This window comes from Myxocyprinus asiaticus, chromosome 21 (genome assembly GCF_019703515.2).
Source record: "Myxocyprinus asiaticus isolate MX2 ecotype Aquarium Trade chromosome 21, UBuf_Myxa_2, whole genome shotgun sequence".
Taxonomy (NCBI): Eukaryota; Metazoa; Chordata; class Actinopteri; order Cypriniformes; family Catostomidae; genus Myxocyprinus; species Myxocyprinus asiaticus.
In genome coordinates, this window is record NC_059364.1 from 24,030,528 (window position 1) to 24,052,712 (window position 22,185).

Here is a 22,185-nt window from a genome sequence, read left to right on the forward strand (position 1 = left end):
CTTCTGATTGCCATCGCCAGCAGGTGGGTGTGTCTTTAAGACCAAGACTATATAATCTGGAGGGAGTCCAATATAATCGCTGTAAAATCTTAAATTGCATAAGGCGCACCCTTGCATCTCTAGATGCAGACGATGTTTTTTAGAATCCTAGCCCACATTCCCTCCTCCAATACCAAGTTTAAATCTTTCTCCCATAATCTCTTGAGAGAAGTTGAAGCTCTGTTCCCCAGACTCCCCCAGAATTAGCAGGGAGTAATACACTGATGCCTTATGACCTTTTCCAAAGGCAGTAATCGCCACTCCCAGAGTGTCTGCCGCTTTAGGGGGGTGTATGCTACTCCCAAAAATAGTACAGAGCAGGTGGTGCAGTTGTAAATATCTAAAGAATTGAGATCTGGGAATCCCAAAATGTTGAACCTTATTTTCAAAGGATCTCAACACTCCACTCTCATATAGGTCACCGAGCGTATTAATCTCCCTCACAATCCACTCTGTCCAAAAGAAAGGGGACTTGTCAATACATCATTTTGGGCTCAGCCATAAACTCTATATTTAAATAAATGTCTGAATTAAATATTCTGGACACTTTTGTCCATACCGCATGCAAATGCGAGATAATGGGGTGTAACCTAAATTCTCTGGTTAGTTTGATAGAAAGGCTTTGCAATGGCGAGATAGGGGCAAGAACTTCCTGTTCAATACAAAACCAGGAAGGAGCTCTCTCAGGTGGATGTGACCAATGAGCCAAATGTCTGAGACCGAATGCATAAAAATAAAACAATATCTTGGGTAGGCCTAGGCCACCTTTGTCAATCAGCCTATGTAACTTACTGAAGTGTAATCTGGGACATTTACCATTCCAAATTAAGTACTTCGCTATGTTATCAAATTGCTTAAAATAAGACAGGGGGACATCTATAAGGAGAGATTGTAGCAGGTAGTTGAATTTTGGAATACAATTCATTTTAATAACATTAACCTTCCCAGTCATAGATAAATGTAATGAAGCCCACCTGCCCACATCACTCGAAAACCTTTTTATTAAAGGGTCAAAATTAACTCCAACTAAATCACACAAATTTGCTGGGAATAAAATACTCAAATACTTAATGCCCTGTTTGGGCCACTGGAAGGTGCCCAACTGAAAAGCTGTTACTAGGCAGTACGCTGTCAGAGCCAAAGCTTCGGATTTAGACCAATTAACTCTGTATCCTGAGAACTTAGAAAAGGAATTAATAATTCTGTGGAGGCAAGGCATAGATCTAGTATGATCGGAGACGAATAATAAATTATCATCTGCGTAAAACAAAAGCTTATGCGCCACACCTCCTGCCACCACCCCTGGAAAATCATCCTCCTTATCGTGGCTGCTAATGGTTCCAGGGCAAGACAGAACAATAAGGGGGAAAGAGGGCAACACTGCCAGGTGCCCCTATCCAGAGTGAAATAATCTGAAATTAATCTATTCGTTTGAACCACCGCTAACGTGTGTCAATAAAGTAATTAATCCACCCAATAAAAATTTTCCTGAATCCATACCTTTCCAAAATTGTAAAAAGATAATCCCATTCTACCATATCAAATGCTTTTTCGACGTCAAGCGAGATAGCAGAGACCAGAGTCTGATCGTTCGCCGCTGCCCACATGACATTAATGAAACGCCTAATGTTATCAGAAGAGTTATGGCCCCAAATAAACCCCACCTGATCTATATGTATAAGAGCTGTCATAACTTTACTCAATCGGTTAGCCAAAAATTTTTAAAATGTATCTTTAATCTGTTTGAGACATTTGAATTGTAGATGTTTACTTATCAGCGTAATGACTCCCCTGCTCTTACTCGAGCCAGCACTAAAGAAAGCATGCCCACCCCATATACTCCCAAATTTTTCAGCTTCCTGCAGATAAAGATGCGTTTCTTGAAGAAACACTATATCATATTTCTTATGCTTAAGAATAGAAATAACCTTCCTTCTTTTTGTGGGGTGCCCCAACCCATTCACATTCCACATGGAGAGAGACAATCCACTCATATTTACATTTGACATTTTGACATATAAGAAAAAATAGATTGTGTGTCAAAAACAAGATTATAAAGACCACATTCCAACATTAGTGCATCCATCAAACCCCGGACATCCCCCAAAAACAAACAAGCAGAAAAAAGAAAAACATGCGCATTAACCCCGCGCACGACAGCGCCAACTGGTGTCCATCCCTTCAAACTCAAACAGTCCATGCACGCCTACGAGAACACCCGTGACAACTTTGCCATCAGATTACTCAAATCTGGTGTTTCTATACAAATTTTGTGAGACAGAATTACACGGCAAAAGATAATCTATAAAACAAACTCCAGCCAATAGGTGGAATAAACACAAAGAGCGTGTAGATTCATCCATAAAACTGTCCTGAAGGTGTGTTACTCTACAAACTAAACTCCAGCTGCTAGTCGTAACCAGCACAAAAAAAAAAAAAAACGCTCAGTTTCCTCGAACATTCAAGTGGATGTTCAGTGAGCTGGTCCACTTGGCTGCAACCTGAGTACCACAAGATAACTTACTCACTCCATTGACTTTTTTAAGGACATCGCTTGCTGTGGGCATGTGAATGTTTTATAGCCTTCCTTAGCATCTATTCTCAATTTGGCCAGGAATATCAGTGCAAAAGCACCTTCCGTTGATGTAAAAGTTTCTTGCATTCCTTGAATCGATCACGTTTCTCTCTTGTCGAATTCACAAAGTCTGGGAACAAGAAAATGCTGTGGTTTTTCCAAGAAAGTCTTCCTTTACTCGCATAACACAAGATCTTTATCGGATGATCTCAGAAATTTGGCCAGAATTGATCGGGGCCTGTCTGCGGATCTCCGAGCCAGAACCCTGTGAGCGCGCTCAATTTCCAGCCTATGGCCGGTTATGTTGAGCAGATTCAGAAGGAGCCCATCCAGGAATTTCACCATATCCTGACCCTCTTCGGCCTCAGGAATTCCGTCAATACGGATGTTATTCTGCCGGCTACAGTTCTCCATGTCCTCAAACTTCTCCCAGACATGCTCCAAATCCACCTTGGTCGCTAGTGGATTAGCAGATACTGTAATTCCCTCTCTGATGACTCCAGGTAATCAATCCATTTCTTGACATCCCCCACTCTTGTAACCACCTCAGAGAACTTTGTCTCCATGGCAGTGATTGATCGATGTATTACAGCAAGATCCTCCAAGTCAGCAACGACCTTCGCCAGCATTGCTGACATGCCCAGCATCTCTCGCCGCATCTCCCGCATCTCTCTGACCAAATTGGCTCCCAGGCTCGCGGCCCACTTGGGGGTGTCAGCCTGAGCACGTAAGTGTCTTTTAATGTCTCCAGAGCCAGAGGATTTTGAATTCTTTGACATATTGTCCTCCTAGAACAGTTATGAAACAGAGTGTATTGAATCTCACCAGTTTATATCATTAAAAGTGTTAAAACTAGCAAAGTGCTTCACATCCAAATCTCCTTAAATTTGATTTTTAAATGTATTTTCATAACATACTGCAGATGTTCAACTCACTCCTTGTCTTTTTTTTACTCTTTTCAACTGGTCTTAAACTGTTTGTTAAGCATTCAAGCCAGTTCGGCAACTGTGTTATGGATCATTGGATCATCTCTGATGTTTTGTCCAAACTTTGTGGACATATAAATGGAGAGTTGACAAAGAGTAGTTACTTAGCTCTGGAGTCTTTCCTGAAACCAGTGATTATTTTATTGAATAGCACATAGAAAATATCCCCCTGTTATATCTCAGGACACCTATAGCTGTCTGTGTTCCAAAAAAAAAATCGGACCACAGAATGTTATTGTTTAGCCAAATCTACTTTAAGTCGCTCTCTGCCTGTCAGTCAGAGTTTTGTACCATGTACTTGGAAGGTGGGATTATGGAGAGGTCCAATTCAGTGCCTAAAAGTTTGGCAGAAGTGAACTAAGTGACTAACAAAGTTACAGTACCTTTAAATCTAAGTTCTAGTCATGCATGACAGTTAGCTGTAGTTAAGGAAACACACAAAACATTTTTTACCTATTTTTTAATAGGTTTGACCTATTTCTTCATGTGTGGATAAAACTAGGGCAACTAAATATGTTAAAAGGAGTGGACGAATGCTAACTGAAACAAATTAGTCAGCTATATGAGACAGGCCCCATAGTGCTTACTGGAAACAAAACAGTATGAGATGGCAAATACTTCACTTGCTATCTGCTCAAAAAAAACATGAAACTTATTAAGAAGCTTGACCACAGAGGGACTGTAAAATGAACACAAGCCCTTCTTGATGGCACTGGATTAAGGTCATGTACACATAGAGACACAAAGGGAAAAGAAGAAACTGGAGAGTTAGATAAAGGAAAAAATAACAAACAGTAAAAGTGAGACTGATACAGTGAGTGGTCCTATTGAAGACAAGCACTGACTCACCACTCATAAAAAAGCAACACGATACACTGGGGAAAGACAGTTTAACTGACCTATGGTCAGTTCGGCCATGCTTTGAGCTTGCCTCCCCCCATACACAGACGTGCTAAAACTGTCCCTGCTACACAGCTGTGTGGCCCCAATACTGGAAATAGACTCCTGCTACTAGCCCATGAGTCATGGGTGCAAAATGGAGGCAACTGTTGATGCAAAGAAATGTCTGCTTTCTTATGCAGAGCAGTTGTGACTAGAGAGAACTGGAAGACACTCTCACTTATGGATCTTTCACAAATGTCCATTATACATTTTAGTCTCTATCCTCCTGAGAACGAGCGTGACTGCTGAGTGCATTTTCCATTTCCCTTTTTGATTTGTAACTAGTAGCACCGAATAAACAAGCAAAAAAAAAAAAAAAAAAAAAAAAAAAACAATTAGAGCAAATAGTTTTCCTAAAACTTTATGTCCACATATGTGGACAGCAGGACAAAAATGTGATTTTTTTAATAATACCAAGCTATAGAAAGATTTTTTAAATCAAATTGTTTATGTTTCCAAAAGTGTTGGTATTTATGTTTTTGAGAATCAGAAATTAGCATAATTAATTCTGATTCAAAGTAATGGCCAGCATCATCCAATCACTGCCAACCATGTTAAAATAAAATACATTATAAATTCTGAATCTATGTACTGATTACCATTGTCCCAAGTCTGCTAAACATTTTGAGTGGTCCAAACATCATCTGCAGCCTGAAACTGAACTTTTGGTCAGATTTTAGGAGTGAATGCACTTAGCTGCATAGAGAGCTATAGGATGCTCCCTTGCTCCCTGTTTAGTGAATGACTTAACCTCCCATTAAGTCTGTAGGCACTGGTCTCAGAACAGTTTGAAATGCACCTTATTTTAATCTGAACTCTATACAAAGCCTCTGACAGCAAAATTTTTAATCTTTTGGATGATCCCATTGATTCTCAATGTGATAATGCACAGTAAATATAGGAATGCATTTACTAGTGTTAATGAATAGAACCGTATTGTACAGTGATAACAAAATAAAATATAATAATATTTATATTAAAATGAAGTGAAATGACCCACAGATGTTATAATGATGAAAGTTATTCAAAATAACTTTTGAGGGAATAATGTCCCAAAATCCATGTATGTGGACATTTTGTTTAGCAGCGCACTGACACACAAAAAAATGAATGCATTTTTAAAGCAGCATATCAAACAGATGCTACTCTTTACACCCAAACAGGTTTCAATGAAAAAACTTTGGCTCATCTAACCGTATAAGTGCTTTACGGAAATCGACGTCATGTTGTTGTGTCACGTGACACGGTGTGACAGAAGTTTAACCCTTAAATGACAGTCTAGAGTGTTTTGAACAGTATTCAGTCAGTTTAAATGAATTTAAATTTTTGTGTTGCGTATAGTGAAGCCAAAATACAACGTCTACACATGTGGACGCGGGTCGCACGAGGCTATACGATCTTTAATTATAATGGCATTTCTACAGCATTCAAATGCATTCAGTAAATATTCTTGTTTATTTTGTGCTGCCTGTTATGGCAGTCATCTTGGACTTATACTGACACCTAGTGGTTGGGATGCATCATCATGCAAAAGATAATAGTTTTCGGTTACTGAAGCCATTTAAAAATGTTTGCTATTTGTAGACAGCCATGATTAATTTATTCTGTGAGTAAAAGTGTCAGATAATGGGGAGGTTACCAAGACAAAATAAGTCATATATGGCTGGTCATGTGATCATGTAAAAAAAAAAAAAAAAAAAAAACAGCATCTATTAGTCAGATATGACTGGATTCTTCATTTCATTTGAGTGTACATGTTTTGAAACATATTTTAGTAGGCTACTTTTAATTTCTTAGAGGTAAAACTCTTTAATTATGGAAAAAAATTACTGATTGCACTTAAAATTCTTTGTAGTCATGGACAAAATAAACATGTATTGAAAATGTACAGTAAATAAAGAAATTATGGACAGTTGTAATTTTTTTCTGTTTATTGTATGATATAAAACTAGAAAAGTAAGACTGTTTCAAATTCATAGACACATGTCCATATTATATATATATATATATATATATATATATATATATATATATATATATATATATATATATATATATATATATATATATATATATATATATATATATATCTACAGTCCACACCTTTATGCAAATACAGTGATCAACAGTTGATGGGTTATTTTTCTCAAAAATGAAATTGTCGGTATTATTGCATAGAAAAAGGCACAGCTCCAAAGCCTGAAGATACAGACTTTCTTGATGAGCAGAAAAAGGGTTGAGACCCCCCACACCACTATCTCTCTCTCTCTCACACACACACACACACACATACACACACACACACACACACACAAATAATCCCAGTGGTCACTATCCTGAAACCACTTAACTTTAACTTTGCCAAATGTGTGGCTTGAACCATGGGCTGAAGACACTGAGATACCATTTAAAAATAAGAACAAAGATCAGAAATCATGCTTCTTTTCTTTTTACATTTGGCATTGAGGGTTATCAAAACATTTTCTCAGTAAGAGGATTTGGAAGATTGAAATTATGAAGTTTGTAGAGAATAAAGTATTGCTTCACAAACCTTTTCCCTTGCACACAATCTGAAATACATAAAAACATTAAATACTCATCATTAAATGGGGCAGGGAGTGCTGACCTAGAGACTAGCACAAACACCACCCCAAATTATAATACAATAAACTAAACAAGACACAAAATAATGCATTATTAAAACAAGATGAAATTAAATTTAAATGGCTTCCACCCCAATTAATAAGCAGTGATACATTCCCATAAGCATAATACATTCCTATCTCATATTCTGTACAAATGACAATCTGGATGTTAGCTTAAATATATTTACACAGAAAGTAAAAATAAATAACTTCAAAAAAACACACACTCCAAATCCAAAAATCCTATAAGTAATATTAATCATAGTTTTGATTCCATAGTATTGTACGCATGGCTCTCATTCACTCATGTTTAAAATTCTCAGACAATCTCTCGTTTGAACTCTGGGTTGTAACAAATCTAAAATTGTTGCCTCTAGGAAAGGTCTCTCTGACAGTATGTTAAAATGTCAGATTTTTAATGGCCACACCTGAACAAGATGAATTAGATACCTTTTAAAAAGACATTTAACTCGTGATAATAAATATGTTTTCTTCCCTACCCCATTGCTCTCTGCAATGGTTGTTTGATTGATTCATACCACAAAGCCATATTGTGCATAGTATTTTTTTTTTTTTCAGTTTGTATACCCATAACATTATTATTAATGACAACTAGTGCAATACAGCAGACTGCTCTATGAAACTAATACAACTGATATGATAAATGGTCCCTTTCCTTTTGATTCAAACATGTGAACCGCACATAAAATAATATTCTAACCAATCCGGTAAACCAATCAAATTCAGTGTTTTATGGAGTCTTAGCGAATATAATGTGCTTTTTATTGCACATACTGTACATGCAGAATACTCTTCTATACTGGGAGAGGGAATGACAATAGGACAGAATGAAATTCCAAAGCTTACTGAAAAAATGTCACCCGATAAGCACATCTCTAGAAGACTTCTGAACTCTTCTGGTGAACAAATATCATGAATATCATGTGTGCATTTTTAAAGGGGAATGATCTGGGTTCAGTAAAAGTTCACTGGACAGTATTTGAGGCATAATGTTGATTACCACAAACAATTATTTTGACTCTCTTTTATTAAAAAAGAAGAAGAAGAAGAAGAAGAAGAAGAAAAAAAGCACTAACTGTGGTTACATTAAGGCACTTACAATGGAAATGAATGGGGCCAGTCCAAAAACATAAAAATGCACAGTTTCAAAAATATAGCCACAAGACGTAAACATTATACGTGTTGACATAATTTTAGTGTGATATAATCGCTTTCTAACCTCTTCTGTTTGAAGTTATATTCAAAATTACAATATGCTGGTAAACCCTGTAATCTAATAACCACCGTAACGCAGGTAAATCCTTGATTTTATCACAATAAAATCATGTTAACATGTATAATATTTACATCTTGTGGCTATACTTTCGAAATAATGTGTATTTTAATGTTTATAGACTTGCCCCTTTCACTTCCATTGTTAGTGCCTAACTGTAACCATGTTTTTTGCTCTTTTTTTTTTTTTTTTTTTATAAGTAAGGGGCGATAATCTTTTTGTGGTAATCAACACTATGCTAAAAATGCATTGGTTTAACCCTGTAACATTCCTTTAAACTCCCCCAAATAATCTTCCATTTAAATGTAATGTGACCATTTCTACTGGCCAAACAGCACCAAGAGAAAACCCAGCAGGTCAACAGAGAGAAAATCTGATTTAACATGAACAGATAACATTAATTAAAACTCAAACAATTGTATAAATAAGATAAAATAAGAGCAAACCATAACAAAAAATAAAAAAAATCATATATCTGACATCTGTACAATTATGAGTTATAATCCTGCATGCATTAGTATGTTAACAGAAATGTACCGTTGTACTTGTGAGAGACATATACGAAGGAAATGTTTGGCAAACAGAGTTCGATGGAAATTTTGCTGAAAATGGGCTCATAGAATAGCAACCATGAACACAGGTGTCTATGTAGTGTTTTTTCATCTTTGCATGTACAAACATGCATAGACCCTCTTGCTGTGCATTAGTGTAGCATTAAACTGAAAGAGCCACAATGTCAGGAGTAATGTGAAGCCCAAACAAAAGCCAAAAAAGAGAAGTTATGATGATGGCTTGACACAAATAACAAGGAAATGGGTGCAAAAATGTGATGGTTTGCTTATTACTGATCAGAAAAGCATTGATTGCATACATTAAAGGGGTTGTAGCATTGGCTTGATAATTTCCCCACCGTATCAAATAAATGTATCTGTAAAACATTGTGCATCAGAAGAAAGGTTCACTTATTGCCAGCTGAGATGTAAACACATGGAATCTAAGCCATAATGGCAGATCACAAGAAATTTGGTTGACTGTAAATATCTGACCACTGCACAGATGTATAAATAACCTGGTAAAGGAAAAGCATGTTCCATAAATGTGTACATTTCATGTTTCACTTTAACATTTAAATGGAAGCTGACGAAAATGAATGAAGGACTGACAGCAAAATTACAGACCACTTTAAATATTACTATAATGTCTAGAGGCATTAACTCTGTATAGAAAAACATGAACACAAAACAAGTTCCTCTTTCAAAAATCATTGTGCTTCGTGAAAATAAAAGAACACGAAAATAGGGCTGTACTTGCACATTCTTGCACCTGTCTGCTGAGGAGGGGGTAGAAAGATACTACTCCTCTGACGATTCGTCTTGTTCAATTAGAAATGAAAAGAAACAGACACAAGGACGAATAGACCAAAATTTACCAAGAGGTCATAAATGATGAAGGCACTCAGATATGCCAGAAGCCAAAGTGTGTTCCAAAGATTTCTTCATGTTCATTTTTGGAAAAGGCAAGCACAGTGCATGCACAGTGTTGAGAAGTAGTACTGGGCAACATCACCATTAAAATGTCAATTTCCTTGTCTTTAAAAACTGTACAAAAACACTCACAAAGTGATTCTTCAGTTTCATTCTCAGTTTGTACTTAAAAATTCTTTGATTGGTTTAGCATTTCTTCCCCAATTCCCTCCAAACCTGGTCATGATCCCACAAGCACCTCCATAATATGGTCCAGTTCAGTGAGGTCCATTTTGAAAGGCTGGTTTGAGGTGACCGAAGAAGCAGCACCGCTGTAGGGTGACAGAGTCTTGAGGAGCTCGTCCGCCGTCACCACTGGTGCCAGTTTTGAGGGGGCACCACCTGAGGAAGAGGTGCAGGGGTCAAAGTCGTACATGGATGTGTCAATGTCTGCAAAGAGAATGTCGTCCAGGGCCAGGTCTGTTAGAAAGCCCGAGGATGAGGAGGTGGGTGAGGTGTTCATGTCTAGGTTGTTAGGAGGAAGGGTCTCCAGCAATCTGGCCTCAGGTGCATTGGGGACTGCTGGCCGTTCCTCAGGCAGCGGGACCAGCCCTTCAAGCTTTGGGCAGCAAGGCTTACTGCAGTCTTTGGAGTCCCCTGAGTTTAAGGTGGGGGGCAACAAGGGCAAATGGAGGGCCACAGTCAGGGAGGAATGGGAAGAGGTAGCACCGGGCAATGCTGTAGTTGGCGGTAAAGGAGACGGACAGAGTTCCTCAATATCATCCAGGGCAGAAGAGAAGCTGTCTCTGGCCACTAAGGGAGGGAGTCTGGGCACAGAAGGAGGAGCTAGTGGAGATGGTGATGTGCAAAGCGTGACACTGTCATCCTCTAAGAGTGAGGCTGGGGTGAGACAGGCCTCCAGAGGAGCAGGGTTTGACAGTCCTGGCAAGGGGGGCGTAGGGACTGGAGCGGAGAGTGCGGGTGACTGGGACTGCGGCGGTGCCACCATGGACAACACGCTGAAGGCAGGTTGCGCTTCGCAGAAACTCTCGTCCACGGGGTCGTCGGGCGGAGGGGAGGGCGAAAAGAAGAGCGGCCGTAGGTTGCCCTCCTGCTTTAGCTCGTCCTGGATGCGTCTTAACATGTTGTTGATTAGAACACGCTTTTCCAGGCTGGGTTCTGTGAGTGCCCGGTGGTTGTACAGCTTCATCAGGGACATGTTAAAGATGGTCTGCCTCTGCAGGGTGTAGGACACCTTAGAGAGGCCGTCGGTCAACGCTCCAATCCCTGCCGCCAACGCTTTGCTTTCCAGCCCCTCTTCATCCTCATCTAGTTTCCGCTTTGACCCTTTACCCAACATATATCTGCTTAGAAAGAAGAGAGAGAGAGAGAGAGTGTTAGCCACACAGCCACTCATTTATGCTGATTAGCACTTTAATGACTAATGATGGAAAAAAAAAAAAAAACCTTGTTCTACATAAAAGTTATAAAAAACAGCTGAAAATGTTGGGTGTATCAAACACAAACATTTCTAGGAAACAACCAGCTAAACATCAAAACAGAAAATTTTGATCATTCACAAAAGCACTCACAAAGACCAAATATTATACAGACAAAATCAAATTGACTAATCGAAACTCTTGTTATAGGCACTGTCAGAAATTAGCTTTTTTAAATAAAGGGGAAATATTTCCCCCCTGGAATTGATTGTCAGGGTCATTTTTCATTGACCATTTTCCTCCCTAAAAATATCAACATATTTTTCACCTAAAACTACTTCATAATAGTTTCACATTCAACTACAGTCACCTGTGAGACAGCAAAAACAGATATCTGGCAACTACAAGTTACAGTGTCTAAAACCATAAATAGAATGCAATATTATGAAATATATCAAAACTTAATTAACATACATAAGCAGGAATTCACAACTGTGGTATTTTTGCCACACCTACTTAAATGTCTGGTTAATTTTTGTCATTGACAGTTGCATTTTTGCCTTAAGCCCTGGTTAAATGGATAGTTTGCAAAAAGATTCTCTCATCATTTACCCACCATCATGCCATCCCAGATGTGTATGACTTTCTTTCTTCTGCTGAACACAAACAAAGATTTTAAGAATATCTCAGTTCTGTTGGTCCTTACAATGCACCTGAATGATGGCCAGAACTTCAAAAATCACATAAAAGCAGAATAAAACTAATCCATAAGATTCCAGTGGTTGATCTTCAGAAGCAATTTAATAGGTGTGGGTGAAAAACAGATCAATATTTAAGTCCTTTTTTATTATAAATTCTCCTCCCTGACCAGTAGGTGGCGATATGCATGAAGAAAAGTAAGGAAAATAATGTGAAAGTGAAAGTGGAGATTTATGGTAAAAAAGGATGTAAATATTGATCTGTTTCTCACCAGAACCTATCATATCACTTCTGAATATATAGATTTAAACACTGGAGTCTTATGGATTACTTTTATGATGCCTTTATGTGATTTTTGGAAATTCAAAGTTCTGGCATGAGGATGAGTAAATTATGAGAGAATTTTTAATTTTTGGGTGTACTATCCCTTTAATTTGTGACCCTGGTGGTAGGTGTAAACTAGTGTTGGATAAAATCATGTTCTAAAACATGTTTTGCATATAGATTAAAAACAATTAGATGCAAAACAAACACATCCAAACATAAAATAAAAGGGACTGTTTCAATGAACAGATTTGTGGCTTGTTGCTATGATATTGCCCTGCAAGATGTAGACATATTAGCATTCGGTGCCGCCGCTAGGGTGAGAGTCAGTACAGTCTCTGTGCAGCCATCGCAGAGAGGAAAGAGCCCACAATGTGTCATATTACTACTGTGCCAATCAGATAAGGTAACAATATAAGTGAATGGCACTGTGTGTTAACACGCACACTCAGATCTCAACACAATCAGAGATCTTTGAGCAGCAACAGCATCTCCAACAGGACATACAATCAAAATGAATGGTGACTAAGGCTGTCACTCCTAAAATTATGCATCTTTTGTTTTCCATTGAAAAGAAAGTCATACAGGTTTGGAAAAACATAAAGGAGAGTAAATTATGATAAAATTTTCATTTTTGGGTTTCTTTAATGCAACTCAAGAATTCACACTTTTGAGTCATGTGTGCGATGAGCCGTTACCGCAGGAGCGCTTACAGGAATACAGCTTTGACTACTCTTTCCTGAGCTGTGCTGCAGTTATGAGGGAGGCAAATGTGTGTCAGACTTTCAGTAAGTACTCACGGTAAGAATGTGTCACAAGAGCACAAAGCCCTGATCACTGCCTGCTCAAACACATGCTGGATGCAGGAGGACAGGATCCAGCTGAGTGTTTAGTGGAAAAGGGGACGAGAGGAGGAGCGTGTGTGTCTGTGTTACCTGTTCTGAGCTTTAATGTTAGGCAGCAGTGCTGCCATCTGTAGCAGTGTAGGTTCATGATACTAGAGGTTTATAATGGATCACATAGGCCATCGTAATATTACAGTACACTGAGTCATCACAGCTCTGCTCAGGGTGAGAGAAAGAGATATTAAGTGAGATGGAGAAAGAACAAAGAGTGCTACATTGTACATATTAATGCTTGAACTTAGTGTGACATGTATGTGGGACATTTTTTTTTTTTTTTTAGAAAAATACACTTTAATGAAAAGTTTCTATCACGTATTGGCGGTTTGGGTCATTTGATAATCTACTATGTTTAAGTATACATGAAACTGCATTTGCAACCCATTTTACTTCTAAAATCCAACATACACTCAGCACTTTATTAGGAACACCTGTACACTTACTTATTCATGAGATTATCTAATCAGCCAGTCGTGTGGCAGCAGCGTAATGTATAAAATCATGCAGGTACAGATCAGGAGCTTCAGTTAATGTTAACATCAACCATCAAAATGGGGAAAAATGTGATCTCAGTAATTTCAACCTTGGCATGACTGTTGGTGTCAGACTTGCTGGTTTGATTATTTCTGTAACTGCTGATCTCCTGGGATTTTCATGCACAACAGTCTCTAGAGTTTACTCAGAATGGTGCAAAAAACAAAAAAACATCCAGTGAGCGACAGTTCTGTGGACGGAAATGCCTTGTTGATGAGAGAGTTCAATGGAGAATGGCCAGACTGGTTCGAGCTGACAGAAAGGCTATGGTAACTCAGATAACCACTCTGTACAATTGTAGTGAGCAGAATAGCATCTCAGAATGCACAACACATCAAACTTTGAGGCGGATGGGCTACAACAGCAGAAGACCACATCAGGCAATTTATTAGGACCATACTGTTCCTAATAAAGTGCTCAGTGAGTGTATTTCCGAGTGAAACAAGATTCAATAAGAAAAATTATTGATCTTAGGAATTGCTTAGATTGTGAAAAATGGGCGTTACATTTCAGAATGGAGCCAGGTGGTTTTAGAGAATGGGCTGAAAAATAAGGCAGCTTGGTGATGTCAGATGTTGAAGAAAGTCGCTTCAGAAGTGGAACATGTTATTGCATTATATTACACGGCTCTCTGGATTACTCGCTTCTCATTGGTCAATCGTGCCATCCATTGGTGTGATATTTCAGAAAAATGAAATATTAGGTGATATTTTACCAGTCATCCGCTTATTGTAAGTGAACTCTTCTACTTCTCGCATCACTCTGCGATCTCTACAAGGAAACTAATAAAATCATTTAAACTCAAATCAATTTATTTATTTGTCAAGTAGTCTTGTAATAAGATGGACAATTTACAGTCCGCCAGTCATTACTGCAAGATAAATGCTTCAGGGTGATACCTGACCACCCTACTGGGGTTTATTTTACTATAGCGATATTGACTGACTGATTGACTTTTGATTATACCTTACTTGATGAACTACTACAAATATATACATTTTTTTCCTTGGAATAACATGCACTGATGACTCATTCACAATAAGACCAAGAACGTGTATCTACAAAGTAAATAGTGTCAATTTGGATTATATTTTGAATTAAAAGGTAAAGTTTTTAATGTTAAAATAACGAACAATGAAAGACGAAGAGAGTGTTCAGGGAAACCTGTCTGAAAAAAATCATTTTTGCAATTCAATTTAGTGTCGCTAAAGGCACAGAAATCACATTTAAATTAGGGCTGTCGATTTAACGTGTTAATTCAGTGCGATTAATTATATAAAAAATGACTAGTTAAAAAAATTCAAGCAATTAATCATGTCTCCATACCATCAGAGCAATTCAAGCTTGAAGTACCACCTGTTTTCTCCAGAGGGCAGTAAGTGAAACTCCAGCTGTATAGGCAATGCACAGCTTATACAGAGAACAAACCACACTCACTGACAGCAGACAGCACAAGATGAGATGAGAACAGAACACGATCTTTTGCATAAACACAGCTTGATGGAGCACAAATCCGAACACAGGGATCTCAAGACATGTTTTTCTATGTTTCAAACTACGTTAAACTTGACACAGCGACCTAAAAACTGCATTTTTATGACACGACACAACCAAAGTGAGACGCTCCATAAGCGACACAGGTGTACATTGACGCATCCTTAGCCAAGCCCTTATAATTCATCAATTTCGGACAGATTGACGCATTCAATTGCAAAATGGATTGCTGTGGATTGTAGGCCAATGATTGGCTAATGTTCAATAACTTGGAAATAAACAATATATTGGATTCTAAAGCCACTTTATGTATTTATGAATTGTCAATGCTTAACTCGTCTGCCACAATAATGTAATGCATTTTAATTATATGAATTATTTTTTATAATATATAAATTTTATTTGTAATTATTTAAATTATAATTATTTAAATTATAATTATTTAATCCTTATATAATAAATTATTGTTATTTGAGGGGCTTTCTCAGCAAATATTGATATATGCAAATAATTACAATTAATTTGATTAATTAATATGCATATCATGTAATTCATTCATTTAAAAATTGTAATCGACTGACAGCCCTAATTTCAATCAAATCACCTTAAAGGTTGGAATAAGGATCATTTCTCGAGTGAAACATGTAAGCATGAAAAAGGACAAACAGTCTTCACTCTGGCCCACAAGGAAAAGACAGAAAATGAGAAGGAGGAGTGAGTGAAAGAGACAGAGAGAAAAGGAAGCCCGCTCCTGAGGCCTCCCCTCATTAGCATAAAGTGAAGGCCGGTAGCGGTAGGCAGTGCTGCAATGTGCTTGAACCTAATCCAGGCTGACAGAATCGCACCCAAACCCTGTCTGAACACACACACACACACAAACTCTCTCTCTCTGCGCATACGCAGATCTGTCAGGCTGCTTCACTTACTCAGGAAGTGCAAGTGGCTGGGCCTGTTGCCTTGCTGCCTGTTACCATGACAAACACAGTCAGCAGGGAATCCACCCAAAGAGTTGACAAAGAGCTAGTGGAGAGAGAGAGAGAGAGAGAGAGAGAGAGAGAGAGAGAGAGAGAGAGAGAGAGAGGGGGGGGGGGGGGCTGAGGGAAGTTAAAGAAAGAAATGTTTCTTTTCTTTAAATCTTTTAGTGTTCTGAAACAATATGTGATTTGCTGGAGAGAAAAACAGGTTACACCTGGTGGAGATGAATGTGCATTCCAAAGCATGCTGTTTACATGCAGAGTGCAAATAATTCATAAGACGGGGGGTATGTGAACAAGTAAACTAGATTTACGATCATGTTAGATCAGTATTAGATTAGTGGGGGGAGACAGAGGAAATTATTTTTTTTATTATTTCATACAAGCATTTACAATGTGATGAGAACTGAAAGAGTATTGAATTTTGAAACAGGAGACATAAGTAGAAATTTGAAAATAGTCAGTACATTTACATGAGCAGTTATAACTGAGCTACAGTGGATTTTTGCACAGTCAAGCTACTGTCTTCAACTAGTTTACAGTTGACATCAGAAGTTTACATACACCTTAGCCAAAAACATTTAAACACAATTTTTCACAATTCCTGACATTTAATCATAGAAAACGTTCCCTGTCTTAGGTCAGTTAGGATCACTACATTATTTTAAGAATGTGAAATGTTAATAGTAGAGAGAATGATTTATTTCAGCTTTTATTTCTTTCATTACATTTCTGGGTCAGAAGTTTACAAACACTTTGTCAGTATTTGGTATCATTGCCTTTAAATTGTTTAACTTGGGTCAAATGTTTTGGGTAGCCTTCCACAAGCTTCTCACAATAAGTTGCTGGAATTTTGGCCCATTCCTCTAGACAGAACTGGTGTAACTGCTTGCTCGCACACGCTTTTTCAGTTCAGCACACAAATTTTCTATCGGATTGAGGTTAGGGCTTTGTGATGGCCACTCCAATACCTTGACTTTGTTGTCCTTAAGCCATTTTGCCACAACTTTGGAGGTATGTTTGGGATCATTGTCCATTTGGAAGACCCAATTGCGACCAAGCTTTAATTTCCTGGCTGATGTCTTCAGATGTTGCTTCAATATATCCACATAATTTTCCTTCCTCATGATGCCATCTATTTTGTGAAGTGCACCAGTCCCTCCTGCAGCAAAGCACCCCCATAACATGATGGTGCCACCCCCATGTTTCACGGTTGGGATGGTGTTCTTCGGCTTGCAAGCCTTACCCTTTTCCCTCCAAACATAACGATGGTCATTATGATCAAACAGTAAAATTTTGTTTCATTAGACCAAAGGATATTTCTCCAAAAAGTACGATTTTTGTCCCATGTGCACTTGCAAACTATAGTCTGGCTTTTTTATGGTGGTTTTGGAGCAGTGGCTTCTTCCTTGCTGAGCAGCCTTTCAGGTAATGTCGATATAGGTCTCGTTTTACTGTGGATATAGATACTTGTCTACCTGTTTCCTCCAGCATCTTCACAAGGTCCGCAGATTGATTTGCACTTTTTGCACCAAACTACGTTCATCTCTAGGAGACAGAATGTGTCTCCTTCCTGAGTGGTATGATGGCTGCATGGTCCTATGGTGTTTATACTTGCATACTATTGTTTGTACAGATGAACGTGGTACCTTCAGGTGTTTGGAACTTGCTCCCTAGGATGAACCAGACTTGTGGAGGTCCACAATTTTTTTTCTGAGGTCTTGGCTGATTTCTTTTGATTTTCTCATGATGTCAAGCAAAGAGGCACTGAGTTTGATGGTAGGCCATAAAATACATCCACAAGTACACCTCCAATTCAGTACACCTCCTATCAGAAGCTAATTGGTAACTGTTATCATGGCTTGACATCATTTTCTGGAATTTTACAAGCTGCTTAAAGGCACAGTTAACTTAGTGTATGTAAACTTCTGACTTATTCTGATATAGTCAATTAAAAGTGAAACAATCTGCCTGTAAACAACTGTTGGAAAAATTACTTGTGTCATTCACAAAGTAGATGTCTTAAACGACTTGCCAAAACTATAGTTTGCTAATATTAAATCTGTGGAGTGGTTAAAAGATTTGTTTTAATGACTTCAACCTAAGTGTATGTAAACTTCTGACTTCAAATGTACATGACACAATGCGTAATCAAATATTCAAAAGAACAATGTCAGTTTAGGAAGTGTTAAGACACACGGCGCACATCACCTCTTCAGACCAAGTGCACAACGCCAAGGTCAACTGTGGTTCATTAAACGTAGTGCTGCACAATTAACTGAATAAATAATCAAGATTACAATTACAGCTGCCACAATTAACTAATCTTAAAAGTTGTCAATTATAGCAGTCCATGTACATCGGCTCTTATTGTGTTAAAAATGTCAAATACATTTTTATTTAATGTGTGTTTTTGCAGTTGTTGAGCACTGTAAACAATCACAGACAAGTCTGTTGCTTGCTTTTGTGTATATTCAAAATTAGAAAAACAGCTTTGGTTATATGCTTCTAAGAGGACCAATCTGAAGATGACATTTAGGATTGATTTACTGATGTTCAAAACGGCAATAAAGTGATTCAGAAACCGTTTTCAGCTATTTTGGATGTGTAGCTGACATAAAAAAAATATGGTATGTCCATATTGTAACGTTGATGCTGGCAGGACAAGCGAGGCGAGGATGTAAAGTAGGAACCCAAGTGCAGTTTTATTTAGAAAGTGCAATATATCCAAAAATGTGAATCCTAAGTGAAAACAAAACAGAATATAAATCAGAACCTAAACTTGACTCTAAACAATGACTTGACTAGAAGAAAGAACAATGACACAACGTTACACCAACACAATACTTGACAAAAGGACAATGGCAAACATGAGGGCTTAAATACATGGACATGGGTAGCCACATGACATAGACAACCAATGATGAGACTAAACTAATGAACATGATAACATTATCAATAATAAAACAGAACTGAAAATAAGATAAGACACATGAAACCAGATACTCACATGACAGGAACAAATGAGGGGAACAGGAAATCACATGTCAAGGACACATGACCAGAAACAGGGACAGGAAGTAAACTAATTTCAAAATAAAAGGCATGAAAACAAATCATGAACAAAAACACTTTTAAACATGACATATCGCCCCCACAAGGTGCGGCCCCAAAAAACATGACAAGAGTTCCAACAGTGAGCTATCAGCCAAGGTGGGTCTGGAGGCAAATGTGGACCTGGACCTTGGGGCAGAGGTGGACATGGGCAGTGTGGCAGGGAAACCAGGGGACCAGAAGGGTGCTGGAGACCATGACCGGTGGTGGGTTTGGTGAGGCATGGATAGGCGAGGCATAGCCTGGCGAGACAGGGCATGGAGCATGGCCTGGCGAGACAAAGTGTGGAGCAGGAGACCAGGGCAGAGCCAGTGACCAGAGAAGTGGCTCCAGGAAGGGAGCGGGGTCTGGCGGTTTGGGGGGTGACCACAGGGCAGGAACAGGGTCAGGAGGCCTGGGAGGCAGCCATAGGGCAGGGACAGGGTCAGGAGGGAGCAGCTCAGAGGGTGAAGCTGTGGAAGTCTCAGGGATTGGCCGTGACAGGGGAACAGTTTTAGTGGCTGTGAGCACAGGCAGTGGCAATGTAACAGTATCTATGGTCGTGAGCACAGACAGTGATGAGGGAATGACCTCTGTGGTCATGGGCTCTGGCATTGACAGGGGAACAGCCTTTGTGGCTGTGAGTACAGGAAGGGACAGGGGAATGATCTCTGTGGTCGTAGACACTGGCAGTGACAGGGGAACGACCTCCGTGGTCGTGAGCACGGGCAGTGACAGGGGAATGACCTCCGTGGTCGTGAGCATGGGCAATGACTGGGGAACGACCTCCGTGGTCGTGAGCACGGACAGTGGCTGGGGAACAACCTCCGTGGTCGTGAGCACTGCTGTGGAAGGCTCTGAGGGTGGAGCTGTGGCAGGCTCAGGGGTCATGGCGACTTGGCATGACGGGATAGGCGTGCCGACTTGGTGACATGGCAAGGCGTGGCCGCTTGACTAGGCATGGCAGGCATAGCGGCTTGACTTGGCATGGCAGGCAGGACAGCATGGCATGATAAGGCAGACATGGCTACATGGCATGACATAGTAGACGTGGCAACATGGCATGACGAGGTAGACGTGGCAACATGGCATGACGAGGTAGACGTGGCAACATGGCATGACGAGGTAGACGTGGCAACATGGAAAGGCAGGGCCTCTTGACTAGGCATGGCAGGTGTGCTAACATGGCATTACGTGGCAGACATGGCATGATGAGATAGGAATGGCAGGCGTGGCAACATGGCATGACATGGCAGACATGACAACATGGCATGATGAGGCAGATGTGGCGGCCAAGGCATGCAACGCCGGCTCTGGAGTTGACGAGGCTTGTGTGGACCATGGCAGGCGTGGATGCTGGCGCGTGGACCGTGGCGGGCGTGGACGCTGGCTCGTGGACCATGGCAGGCGTGGTGGTGGGCTCTGACGTGGTGGATTTGGTGGCCAGTATAGGAGTGCTGAGTTCCTCATCCACTACTCCAACAGTAAAGCTCGAACCACTCATTAACAGGGCAAAGTCAATATACTTTGAAAGAGTCCAATTTACTCTACCTCCAGGCATCCTGGAGCAGACTGGCTCATTTAAGACCGCACGGAAAATGTCTTTGAGGGCAATATCATAAAAGTCCACCAAGTGACAGTCCACAAAACTCAGCCACGTAGTCCTAGAGGGGACGATTCCCCTGGCGTAACCGCAGAAGTTTAACTGCTAGGTTCATTTTGTCGGTCAAGTATTCTGTAACATTGGTGCTGGCAGGACAAGTGAGACGAGGATGTAAAGTAGGAAGCCAAGTGCAGATTTATTTTAGAAAGTGCAATAAATCCAAAAACACGAATCCAAATTGAAAACAAAACAGAATATAAATCAGAACCTAAACTTGACTTGACTAGACTAGACTAGACTAATAGAAAGAACAATGACATGACGTTACACTAACACAATACTTGACAAAGGACAATGGCATACATGAGGGCTTAAATACATAAACATGGGTAACCACATTACATAGACAACCGATGACGAGACTAAACTAATGAACATGATAACAAGACTAATAAACAGGAACCAATAATAAAACAGAACTGATAATAAGATAACAAGACACATGAAACCAGATACTCACATGACAGGAACAAATGAGGGGAACAGGAAATCACATGACAAGGACACATGACCAAAAAACAGGGACAGGATGTAAACTAATTTCAAAATAAAAGGCATGAAAACAAAACATGAACAAAAACACATTTAAACATGACAGTTATGTTATGTAAGTTCTAAGAATGAATCGCAATTACAATATGAAGGGAAATAATCGGCAATTATTATTTTTGTCATAATCGTTCAGCCCTAGTTAACTGTAAACATTGTTGGACAAAGTCAATACAATCATATTATCTAGGTCTGTTAATCCGACTTTGCAAACATTATTGCAAATTATATAAACATTGCGAAAACAGGAATTATTGTTTTAGTCAATAGAGATTTTAAAGTGCTTGTAAACATACTGACTGATAAGTATATAAATGAGTTTCATTTAGTCAAATTTCTGAACACCTTATTTTCTGATAAAGGATCAGCTGAGACATTAAAATGTAAATTTTAACATCCTCAAAAATGTCAGACCCAAATGTGAGTTTTGTTGAAACGTGTTTGAGGAAGCAATTTGGTACTGTTTTCGATTATTCTGAAGATGAGTAACAGAGAAAAAAAGACAGAAAGAGCATAAGAGTGACTCAAGCTGAGTTTTAAAAATAGCATCTTACACTCTGCATCTAAAAA

General features: G+C 39.1%; 1 protein-coding gene across 8 annotated transcripts in view; it reads right to left on the minus strand.

The window, feature by feature from the left end:
- Positions 1-6,637: 6,637 nt before the first annotated feature.
- LOC127411817 (SERTA domain-containing protein 2-like) overlaps positions 6,638-22,185 on the minus strand; it is a 346,503-nt gene continuing 330,955 nt past the window's right edge. For 7 of the 8 annotated variants that reach the window (XM_051647624.1, XM_051647623.1, XM_051647619.1 and 4 more), the window contains one exon: positions 6,638-11,308. In XM_051647624.1, coding sequence (XP_051503584.1) covers positions 10,186-11,304 — 1,119 coding nt within the window. In that variant the 5' untranslated portion in view covers positions 11,305-11,308 and the 3' untranslated portion in view covers positions 6,638-10,185. Of the gene's footprint in view, positions 11,312-22,185 lie in introns of all 8 variants that reach the window. The other variant, XM_051647622.1, reaches the window with a different exon arrangement.